Source organism: Nannospalax galili, unplaced genomic scaffold, assembly GCF_000622305.1.
Source record: "Nannospalax galili isolate Female #2095 unplaced genomic scaffold, S.galili_v1.0 scaffold87, whole genome shotgun sequence".
NCBI classification, from domain to species: domain Eukaryota; kingdom Metazoa; phylum Chordata; class Mammalia; order Rodentia; family Spalacidae; genus Nannospalax; species Nannospalax galili.
In genome coordinates, this window is record NW_008360320.1 from 12539027 (window position 1) to 12551835 (window position 12809).

The 12809-nt window shown below is 35.6% G+C and overlaps 1 protein-coding gene and 1 non-coding gene across 2 annotated transcripts in view; both read left to right on the plus strand.

Moving 5' to 3' along the window:
- The window catches only part of Lrp1b (LDL receptor related protein 1B), a 2166816-nt gene that overhangs the window by 1468597 nt on the left and 685410 nt on the right, over window positions 1-12809 (plus strand). The window contains exon 32 of the mRNA XM_008825194.2: window positions 10689-10838. Coding sequence (XP_008823416.1) covers window positions 10689-10838 — 150 coding nt within the window. The remainder of the gene's footprint in view (window positions 1-10688; window positions 10839-12809) is intronic.
- LOC115068782 lies at window positions 798-902 on the plus strand. Its single transcript, XR_003848129.1, has one exon. It is a non-coding gene; the product is annotated as a U6 spliceosomal RNA (small nuclear RNA).

The following is a 12809-nucleotide window of genomic DNA, read 5'->3' on the forward strand; positions in this document are numbered from 1 at the left end:
ATTCACCTTGCTTTTAGAGACAGGGTCTCTCACTGGAACCTGGTGCTCACAGATTAGACTTGGCTGGATGCCTAGTGAGCCCCAGTCATTCAGTGTCTCTACTTTCCCATCCCTGGGATTATGAGCATGCTCTACAACACCTGTCTTTTTAAGTGGGTGTTGGGGGTCAAATTCTGAGCCTTGCATATCTGTATAGCTTGCACTTTGCAGACTGAACCATCTCTCCTGCCCCTGTGCTTCCTATGGTTACCAACTCACACTGGAAATGTAAGACAACCAAGAGTGCATAGGAAGGGCTGCAACACTGTCCTTCAACATGTAAGTTCACTTAAGAAAGAAACCAGGTTATAACAGAGAGAAAGAACACTTGGATTTCTCTTGTTCTTTTATTATCTATCTTAAAATTTTATTCTCAGGAAGTACAGAGTAGTCCTTGAGAATGTTGTAGGTAGGCAGGTAGGGTTATGCTGTTTCTCTCATGGTATTACTGCCCCATCCATCAGAGCTGAAGTAATACCGGGGAGAAACAGTGACTTCTAGAGGTTCCTTAGTCCCATTCATAAAAGAAATTAAGAATCAGGGCTGGAGAGATAACTCAGCAGTTAAGAACAATGGCTGCTCTTGCAGAGGACCCAGATTTGATTCCCAGCACCCACATGGTATCTAACAACCATCTGTAACTCCTGTTCCAGGGGATTCCAATGTCTTATTCTGACCCCTGCAGGCACTGCAGGACATGGGTGCACAACTTGCATACATGAAAACACTCAAACACATAAAATAAAAATAATAAATAAGTGCTCACTCTGGCAGCATGTATAATAAATATTGGAATGATACAGATATTAGCATGGCCCCTGTGTAAGGATGACATGAAAATTCATAAAGCATTCCATACTTTTTCAGAAAATAAAATGACAGGAATCAATTCACATCTTTCAATAATAATGTTAAAAATAAATGGACTGAACTCCCCTGTCAAAAGACACAGACTAGTTGAATGCATTAAGAAACAAAATCTGTCCTTTTGTTGTCTGCAAGGAACCCATCTCACCTTCAAGGACAGGCACTACCTTAAGGTCAAAGAATGGAAAAGAATATTCCAAGAAATAGTACTCAGAAAAAAGCAGGAATTGCAATTCTAATATCTGACAGAACTCAAACTACAACTAATCAGAAGAGATAAAGGGGGCCACTTCATTCTGATCAAAGGAACAACTGACCAAGAAGATATTACAGTCATGAACATATATGCACCAAACACTGGTGCACCCAACTTCTTAAAAGCAATATTACAGAATATTAAGATACAGATTAATCCCAACCCACTTATAGTAGGGGACTTCAATACCCCACTGTCTCCATTAGATAGGACAATAGGACAGAGAATAAACAGAGACATCTGAATTGAGCAATACCATATATCAAATGGACCTAAAACACATCTACCAAATATTCTACCCAAACACCAAAGAACATACTTTCTATTGAGCAGTCCATACAACTTTCTCCAAAATTGACCACATGCTGAGGCACAAAGCAAGCCTCAACAAATATAAAAAGAAAAAGAAAAAAATAATAATTCCATGCATTCTCTCAGACTGCAGTGCAATAAATCTTAAAATCAACAACTGAGTAGGACGTAGTAACTACATGAACTCATGGAGATTAAACAACACATTCCTGAATGATAAATGGGTCAAAAGAGAAATTGAGAAATAAAAGTATTACTGGAACTACATCTAAAGGACACAACAATACAGCAAAACCTCTGGGACCCTTTAAAAGCAGTCCTAAGAGGGAAGTTTATAGCTCTAAGTGCCTACATTAAAAGTTCCGAAAGAACACAAATAAATGACTTAACATTACAAATCAAGACACTTGAAAAGCAACAACAAATGAAACCCAAACCCCACAGACAAGAAAATAACAAAAATGAGAGTAGAAATTAATGAAATAGAAACAATACAAAGAACCAACAAATCTAAAAGCTGGTTCTCTCAAAAGATAAACAAGATAGACAGACCCTTAGCCCAGTTAACCAAAAGAAAGAAAGAAAATGCAGATCAACAAAATCAGTGATGAAAGGGGAAACATCATAATAGACAACAAAAAAGATCCAGAACATTATTAGGGAATATTTTAAAAACCTATATTCTATTAAATTTGAAAATCTAAAAGAAGTGGATGTGTATCTAAAATCATGGGAATTGCCAAAGCTAAAGCAAGAAGAGATAAACAGTTTAAACAGACCCATACTCATAAAAAATTGAAACAGTAATACAAAACCTCACAACTTAAAAAAAAACTGAGGACAGATGGTTTCACAGCAGAATTCTACCAGACATTTAAAGATGTGTATTTAACACTACTTAATTTATTCAGAATGATAGAAACAGAGGGAGAACTTCTAAATTCCTTCTATGAAGCAAGTATCACTCAATACCAAAACCAAGTAAGATACAACCAAAAAAGAAAACAATAGACCCATATGCTTAATGAACATAGATGCAAAAATTCTTAAAAAAATACTTGCAAACCTCATACAGGCACACATCAAAAAGATCATCCACCATGATCAAGTCCATTTTATTCTAGAGATGTGGGGATGGTTCAATATACATAAGTCAATAAACATCATAAATCACATAAATGGACTCAAAGACAAGAACCACATGGTTATCTCAATACATGCAGAGAAAGCATATAATTGGACTTGAGGGAACATACCTCAACATAATTAAAGCTATTTACAACAAACCCACAACTAACACCATTCTAAATGGAGAAAAACTGGAAGCACGCCCATTAAAATCAGGAAACAGACAAGGCTGCCCACTATCTCTACTCCTTTTTCATATAGTGATCGAAACTCTTGCTACAGCAGTAAGATGAGAAGAACGTTAAAGGCGTACTATTTGGAAAAGAAGACATCAAATTATTTCTCTTTGCAGATGATATGTTATTATAACTAAGAGATGCCCAAAATTCCACCAGAACACTCCTAGAAATGATGAACACTTTCAGTAAAGTGGCAGGGTATAAAGTTAATCTACAAAATTTTGTAGCATTTCTAAATACCAATAATAAGCAGTTGAGAAAAAGTACACATAAACCCTCCCATTCACAATAACCTCAAAAAAAAAATCTGGAATAAACCTAACAAAGATATTAAAGATCTCTACAATGAAAACTGTAAATCTTAAAAAAAAAAAAAAGAGAGATTGTGGAAGACACTAGAAGATGGAAGGACCTTCCATGTTCAGACACTGAAAGAATTAATATTGTAAAAATGGCCATTCTACCAAAAGCCACTTGTATATTCCAACGTAATGCCAATAAAAATCCCTATGACATTCTTCACAGGATTAGAAACAAAACATCCTAAAATTTATGTGGAAGCACAAAAGGCCCTGGATAGCCAAAGCAAACCTGAGCACAAAGAGCAATGCTGAGGGGATTACTATACCAGTTTTCAAACTATACTACAGAGCTATTGTAATAAAAACAGCATGGTACTAGAACAAAAACAGACTAATTGAAGACATATACATTAGTACATGCAATTTCAGCAGCCACCTGATATTTCACAAAGGGGCCAAGAACATTTACTGGAAGAAAGACAGCATCTTCAGCAAGGTGCTGGCACTCTGGATCTCTACCTGTAGAAGAATGAAACTAGACCCTTATCTTTCACCTTGTACAAAAGTCAATTCAAAATGGATCAAAAACCTCAATGTGAAACCTGAGACTCTGAAATTGTTAGCAGAAAACATTGGCAATGACCTACAAGATATAAGTGTAGGAAAGGACTTTCTAAAATAGACAATTTCTCAGGAAATTAAGATCAAGAATCAACAAGTGGTTCCACATTAAACAAAAAAAAACTTCTATACAGCAAAGGAAACAACCAGGGAAGTGAAAAGAAAACCAACAGAGTGGGAGAAAATCTTCATCAGTGACACATCTGACAAAGGTTTAACATCCAGAATATATAAAGAACTTAAAATTAAAGAAGCAAGAAACCAAATGACCCAATTAAAAGATGGGCTAAAGATCTAAACAGAGAGTTTTCAAAGGAAGGAATAAAGATGGCCAAGAAACGTCTCAAAAAGTGTTCAACATCGTTAGTAATTAGGGAAATGCAAATTAAAACCACTTTAAGATTTCATCTTACCCCATTCAGACTGGTTAATATCAAGAGAACAAATGATACCAAATGTTGGAAAGGATGTGGGGGAAGGGGAAGACTTATCCACTGCTGGTGGGAATGCAAACTCATGCAACCCCTATGGAAAGCAGTGTGGAGAACTCTTAAAAAACTATAAATGAACCTACCATTTGACCCAGTTATACCACTCCTTGGCATATACCCAAAGAACTCATCCTATTGCAGAAACACTTGTATATCCATGTTTGTTGCTGCTCTTTTCACAATAGCTGAGTGATGGAAGCAACCTAAGTGTCCCTCAACTGACGAGTGGATAGTGAAAACGTGTTACATTTATGCAATGGAATTCTACTCAGTGGTTAAAAAAAAGATGAAATCATGAAATTTGCAAGTAAATCCATGGAACTAGAAACAGTTATGTTAAGCAAAGTAACACAGACTCAGAAAAACAAAAGACACATGTTCTTCCTCATATGCACGTCCTGGCATCAAATCCTTTATATCAGTATGTGTCCATACGTAACTACAGGAACCAGGAAAATGAAAGGAACCAGGGAGGCAAAGGGAAAAACCTGAGTGAGAAGAACAGTAGGAGACAGGTGTTGCTAAGGGAGAAATGTATAAAACCCGAGCTATTTAAACGGGAGGGGCCAGGGTTATACAAGGAACCTTGGGGAAAAGGAAAAGAAGGCACTAAGGTGGGACCAGAGGAGACGGGTATTATTAAGGGAGAAAGTAGGAAAATGGGGACATATTAAATGGGGAAACCATGGTAGAAGTGTTAGACAGGCAGACGGGAGAGAGAGAGAGAGAGAGAGAGAGAGAGAGAGAGAGAGAGAGACTTATGATGAGTTACACATAATGCCTGGATAGTTTTTTTTTACATTAATTTTTTTTTTATTTTTTAGAAGCATTTCATTACAGCTTTAACATACTCAATAATAATTTCCAGAGCAAAGAATAATTTTTTTTTAACATGCATAGACAAAAAGGTTTGGATCGACTGCGGTGGTCCCCATTTCATTTTTAAAATACTGTTTCTTACAGAAAGACTCATTGTTTTTGCTAATAACACTTAGATGTTGGCACATGCATCTCTAATCTGTGTGTATCTAATTATTACTAGTCGTGGTTGGTTGCACTCGGATCCTTGGCACCTGTGTATGTCTATAAAGTCATCGGGCAGATTTCAGTGGTAATATTTATCACCTTTACTAATCAACATGACGTAAATTTTAATGCTTCCTCCTCAAATATAACGCTTTTTTAAATTTGTTGATTTCTTAAGAAACCAGAGGGAATCATATTAGTCCAATAACCTAATGACAAATTACACATACAGTATCTCTACAGGAGTCCATGTGCATAGCGAAAGGCCACATAACAGGAAACTGCACCAGACAGGAGAAATCTTCCATGAGTTGTTGGCCACAGTGGTCCACGAGACCCCCAAAATTCCACGGGCTATTCCCACAGTCCTTGATGACCTCCCAGTAAGATCCTACTGCTGAAGGCAGAACATGCTTCAGACACAGGATTTGGAGACATATATTAGTATAGGGCGGGACTTCCAGTAATTGTGTACTTTCTGAATGTACTTTCAGTGACCAATTTCTATACCCTTTTTAGTTCCAGAAGTAGACACTGTTTTGTCCTTCACGAGGACGACAATACTGAAAAAAGGACATTTAAATTCTGATGTTTAGCATGCCAGTCTAGGGGGCCAGAAGTCAGTTTTTCACGTTTTAATGTACATAGTCTGCCTTCTTTGTCGCCAAATCTTTACGGTTCTTCTGTCCCAAAGGTCTCACCTTTGTGATATTCTTTACAGAAAAATTTAAGAGGCCTGAAGGAACTTACTAAAAACACAAACTGAGCAGTTATTAAAGTACAAGTTATTTAAAAATTCCTTAAACTTAGTATTCTAAAATCGTTTGGGAAGATCTGAGCATAGCTCAGTGGTACAAGGTTTGCATAGTATAGGAAAGGCTGTGAGCACAATTCTCAGGACCAAATAAATAAATAGCAACAGAAGTCTGTTGGCTAAGAAATAAATGACTTGGGAATTTTCTATAAACAATGCTAATCTCTATGTTCAGTTCAGGACATTTGAAATACGATTTTTTTGTACAGTTCCAATGGTTCAGTATTTTTAGTAGCTTTACAGATAATTAAAACATAATTGAGGAGAATTTTGAAGTGAAATTTGGTATACAATGGAATAATATTGGGTAATTTCCATCTCTAGAATGTCTTAATCTTATTAAAAAAATACCTTCTAAATGCCTTCACATTTGAATTTTTGTCCCTTGTTACAAAGTATACTGATTTAATTTTGATACATTTTTAAAAAGAAAATAATGAGACACATAAACTCACCAACTGTAATTATTACAACCTTTAAAACATATTATTAATAATGAAAGGAATATATCATTAAATAAGTTTATTTAAAAGATTATGCTACTTTTCTATACATTCATGTGTGCATTATTTCTGAAATGAGAGAAATTATGTAAGTATAAGTATTTCAAATTATACTCCTTCAAAAAAATATGGCTTCTCTAAATGAAAATGTTCAAATAAAAAATATACGAAATTTCATTTGGAATACAGCAATTAATGTAAGAATCAAGGCATAAATATTAACTCAGCTTTTAATTGTAAAGTAATTGTAAAATATAGAAGAAAGTAAAGGTTTTTCTTTTCAAAAGTGTTTTCCAATTTAGGTGATAGTTTTTTCTCACATTCACTTGGTATATTGCTTAATCTAGATTTTCTTCTCTGCTAACCATATGTGATTTTAAAAATTAATTAGTGCTTTATAGGGGATAGTAATATTAGTATATTCATCACATGCATTCTGTGAATATTTTGTAATCACCTTTCTTGTAATGAACACATACATAAAAACATCACACCTCACTTTCACATCACAGGGCAAGTGTTTGCTTGAATGGTCACTTTAATTTAGCTGTACCATACTTCTATCTGTAAGATTTTTAATTCTCATTCAGCAAGTCTACAGACCCTCCATTATACTATAATTATATGTGTCTATATACATTCCAGGAACGTTTTATAAACATTTTCACATTTGACTTTTTCTTCTCATGGTTGTTGATCATACATTCTAGTGTCATTGGTTACTTCTGTTACATTAAAAAGCTATTCATACATTGCTTAGTGATTTATCCTTTGGCATATTTGCACAAAAACTGATTTCATTTAGAAATTATTTCAGTAAATACATATATTAATTTTTCAGTGTTATTTGTATATGATGCAGACAAGTGAAAAAATCTTCTGATGCAAAAGGACATATATTAATAACTTGTAAATGAATCTCTAAACATGCTTATATTGGTGTATATAACACATACTTTACTAATTTCTTTTTTAATTAATTTATTGATTGTGTGTACTTGATGTGTGTGCCATTGTTCATTCATGAAGGTTAAAGGACAACTTTTAGAAGTATGTCCCTATGTCTCTCCTTCCATCATTAGTGGGCTCCAGGGATCGTATCAGGTGGCTAATCTTGCATGTTAGTCACATCTGCTGAGCTGTCTGCTGGCCTATATGCTAATTTCTTAAATTCACAAGAGGATTTGTAGGGAACATCATTTCTGTGTTCTCAACCAGGAAAATGAATACACTCAACAATATTCACATATTTTACTAAAATCCCTAACTACTTCAAAGGGGATATATGGATAGACTAGGTGACATCATATGCATACACTAATTAATATAGGAAGTTTTGTGAATCTCAAAACTATTCATCTGGAACTGTTCAATCCCAATAGGCCTGTGAACACTCTTAAGCCGTACAACAGCCATATTGAATCACCTTCCATTTGTCATGCTTTCTGGATATAAATAACATATTTAAAAAATTCCATTGTGCCAGGATTTTGGCCCACATGTCTATTTTATTATTTGTGCATATGAGTACACATGTGTGCATTTTTAGGTGCATGTACCTGGATTCTAAAGGTCAACCTCAGATATTATTCTTCATGAGATAGTCACCATGTTATTGGGACAACTTGGCCAGGTGGGCCTGGCACCATATTTTTGTTACATAGCCTTCAGCTGTACATGTATATGTACAGGTATTGTATGTGTAATTTCTCAGTAAACTATTGAACTAAAATAATTCCTTCTGGTTTTTCACACTACCTAAGCATTTTTATAGCTCTTCTCTCTTACCCTGTATGGCCTCTCTTATCCCTCCTCAGGTGAAATATCCTTCATTTTCCCCATTGCCCCCTTGATAACACCTGTCTCCTTCTATACTCCTCTCTAGAGCTCCTTCTTCCCCTTTACTCTCATGATTCCTTTCAATTTTCCTGGCTCCTGAGGTTGCATCAGGATACTCACTGACATATATGGATTTGGAGCTAAAATCCACGAATGAGAGAAAACATACTTCACTTGGAAAAAATTTTCTGAGTCTGTGTTGCTTCACTTAATATAAGAGTTTCTAGTTCCATTCATTTACCTGCAAATTTCATAATTTTGTTTTTCTTAGATATCCTATAGATACCATGGTAGATTCAATTAAATATCCATTCAGTATTTACAGATTATCTTTTCTTGGTATCATGTAATAAGCTGTCACAGTCACTTTTCTGTGTATTCTCACAGCTCAGAAGGAGAGCATGCATAACAGACTCTGAAATTCTGTGGCCCAACTGTCATTTTACTCTGGGTTGAATTCTGTGTTGTGTAACACTTATTAGGGAGACTATTGAATATTCAGTGGATGAAAAAGTTCTGTCCTTAAAGGTTAATTTGGAGTTATATGTGTTCAATATGAAAGTCCACCCTCCTTCCACAAAGGAGAGTAAAGAAACTTAAACAAATACATTCTATAAGGAAAGCTAGACAAGAATATTGATTTCAATAATCCAGGTGAAAGAAAATAATAGATTACTCTATCAGTACTGGAGTAAAGCTGATAGTGTAAATGCAATTCCTTTATGATGAGTGGAGATGGGTCACAAATCTGACTGCGTTCTTTGCAGCCAAAGCAAAGACAGAAATATGATCAGTTAAAATTTTATATTTCCTACATATAGCTTTTTCTGGCACAGGGCCCTGAAAAAAATGTCTCCCGTGGGTCCATGGATAAAGAGGTCACAGTATGATGTACTGCCTTCATACATAACATTGAAGAAAGTCTAACAGAGGTTTTCTTGTGTATTCTCAGAACAGCATCTCTCCTTCAAACCGAGGGCAATATGCCAAAGTTCAGTTCGGCAAGGGAATCGGGAGGGCAGAAGCAGCCATCTAAAAGTTCTAAAAGTTCTCGGGCTACTAGCTTGATTGGCAGATATGATTTAGCATTCTCATGAATATAGACAAAATGCACATTTAAAAATAATTATCTATAAATATGCATATTTATGCAATTCTTTGGAAAATTTAGCAACAGAAGTTTTACCGTTCTTGGTCCCATTAACCTGTAGTAATGTCTAAAGATGAAATCTGGTGTTTGGACAGTTATGCAGAGGTCAAATAGGGCCAACTCTGAAAATTAAGTGATCTAAACTCTGAATCCTAGTGGAAAGATGAATCATGGTGGCTTGGGGTCCTGCAGAACACTCAAAGTGTCCTTCTTACACAAGCTAAATGGTGAAGACTTTCACACTGAAAGTCTCTCATCTGATAGCTTTTTTCTTTGACTAGTTTCCTTAGTAATTTAAATCACCCAGTTTCATCACCAAAAAATCTAAAATCTACATCTCTGAAATATCTAACTTTATACATTGTGGTGTTTCAGAAGAACTTTGTGGCCATCTCTCCACAGAACACACCTAAGTCAGTACATAGTTGAAACGCTAGACAGACAAGTTGGATGATTTCTGCTTGATTAGAACCGCTCTAACAAGTCAGTGCCACTCTCTTGCCTGTGACTTGCTGCAGTCAAGAATTGTTCAAGCCATTTGACCCTTTCTTGCTGCACTTCAACTCATGTGGTCTCTTGAATTGTCGCTCCTTTCCTCTCTGTCATTACCTTTTGGTTATTTGTTTGTTTTGGGAGGGTTGTTTGTTCTTTTCCTGGGGAGAGCTGAGGAGCAGTTTGCAGCTACTCCTGAATCTGCCCAAGCCCTTCTCACAGTGAGCTCACAGTACACAGTTACTGTTTCTGTGTGGACCAGAATTTTACAGAGCATTTCAAAATTACAGCTATTTGTGTTGAGAAGACAAGTGTCTTAACTTCTTCCATTATTGTTTTTCATATCTGGAAAATGGAGCTAACATTCTTTTCAGTGTCACAAGATCACTTTGATCATCAGCTACTGGAGATATGAAAGTATAGTATGAAAGTATAACGTTCCTCAGCTGGTTAAGACATCATAGCTCAATTTCTCTGTTAAATGGGTCTTATTTTCTGAGACAGAAATGTGAACTTTCAACTATTTTTCCCCTCCAATCAAGAGATTGTAGGTGAATATTGCAATTTAACTGACTGCTTTTATGTTTAAGTTATTTAATTTAATTACAGGTCTATCGATAGACTATGTGGAAAACAAGCTCTATTGGATCAGTTCGGGAAATGGAACCATAAATAGATGCAACCTGGATGGTGGTAATTTAGAAGTAATAGAGTCAATGAAGGAAGAATTAACAAAAGCTACAGCCTTAACCATCATGGGTAAGTACAGCAATTCTGTGGTGAAGCTGCACTTATTGATTAGTAGTTGATTAATTCTGACCCGTTAAAGGCCTAGCAAAGTTACTGTTCCATTAACATCGAAGGTATATTCAAGCTGTACGTCTCTGTGAGATTTGTTCTTTTGTTTTCTTCTTTTTTAACTTTAGAAAACACACTCTGAAGATGGCCCAGATCAGGCACGTATTGCTGTTAGCAATTCTAAATTTACTGTTATTGATCCTGGGCTTCCTGAGGGTTGTAATGCTTTATGGTTGTTTTCTGGGCTCCATTGCAGTGCTAAAACAAAGGCCTTGTGTGTCTGTCCATGAAGTCAGATCTGCCTAAACTCTGGTTTTAAAGCATCGGCATACTTAACAGGGTCCATTTGAACAATGATCGCAATGACTCTGTCTACCCCAAACTCTTGCCTTCTATGACCATAAATTCCAATGTTTGAGTCTTAATTCATTCCTTTTGTTCCATCTTCTGGAAACGTAGTTCCCAGGGAAGCGAGATTGTGAAGCTAAGGGTTTGTAACGTTCTATAGAATGAATTATCAACCTCAACTCTATTGCTCTTAGGAACTAGTTTTTGAAATGTAAGTTTTCATTCACAAGAGAACTTGAGTTCTTGAAAAGATGTAAGAGATGATACCACGAAGAAATTATCTATGCTGAGGATCGTCGTTCTGTTTTGTGAATAGTGGGCCTAGAGGTCAGCCTGTCAGGGTAAAGGTTTTATTAGAATTGCAGAGACTACAATTTGTTACAACACTTGAGAATTATGATTTTTTACTTGTACTTCTAAATATCATGATATGATGAAAATAATTTACAAAAGTTATACTATTTATATAAGGTCCATGTGAATATTTTTAAAATTTTTAATATTTTTAAATTGAGGTGTGCAAATTATAAAAATTCTACATCCTATAACACTCCTGGCCTTTCTCCACTTCCTAAAGCAAATGTCTGTTTTGTTTGTTTGCTTTGCTTTTGTTTTGTTTTGGTAATAGCTATTCACAAAGATAAGATTTATTAGTAGAAAACATTTTAAAATTTATTTTCAACACAGCAAGTATGTTTTATCACCTTTTTTTTTCTAATCATGAAATAGGTGGCTCAAAAAGAGCCATATGTGACAGTGCATGCTTCTATACCCAGCACATGCAAGGCTGGGGCAGGAAGGGTATGAGTTCCAGGCCAGCCTGAGCTGCCTAGTAATTTGGGGACCAGCCTGGGCCACCTACTGAGAACTTTTCTTATAAAAATCAAATGTGAATAAAAATGACAAAGGTTTAAATTTAAAAATTATTAACAGAATGAATGACCCTTTTTCTTGGCAGGGGGATATAAAGAACTGCTTTAACCCGTCATTTAATGCTGTCAAAATGCTATCGTAACCTCTATAACCATTTTTGTAGTTGGTAAATTCAGATAATAAATATTTCTGCACACATCACAAAGATATAAAAATTCCTTATAAATGTACCTAAATGTCATTTTTAAAAAGCTGAGTTCTGCACAATTGTCAAAATTAAAATCTTGGGCCATGTCCAGCATGTACAAAGTGTTCCTTGGTTTTACCTGCTGGGCATTCCTGGCTCTGTTGTAATGCTGAATCCCTGTTTCCATAGTTTTCTTTGGGTTTAGCTTTTTCCTAATTATAGTCCTTCATCTATTAATTTTATCAGCATTTTTACAATTATTTCTTGATTTGGAGGTTGTCAAAAATAAATTCTCTTCAGGTAATGCATTTTTACTTTTCAGCCAAGAATCCCCTTTAAAAATACCTCTTATTATCTTTCTAGCTTTGAGAAAATTCCTTTACTGCCTACACTATATTAATCAATTGTAACATTCTTGTGACATGATGACTGACTTATACAGCTTAGAGAGGAAGGTTACCCTTTGACTCATGGTTTCAGAGCTTCGCACTATAAGGCCTGGCCACACCTGATTCTGGGCTTGT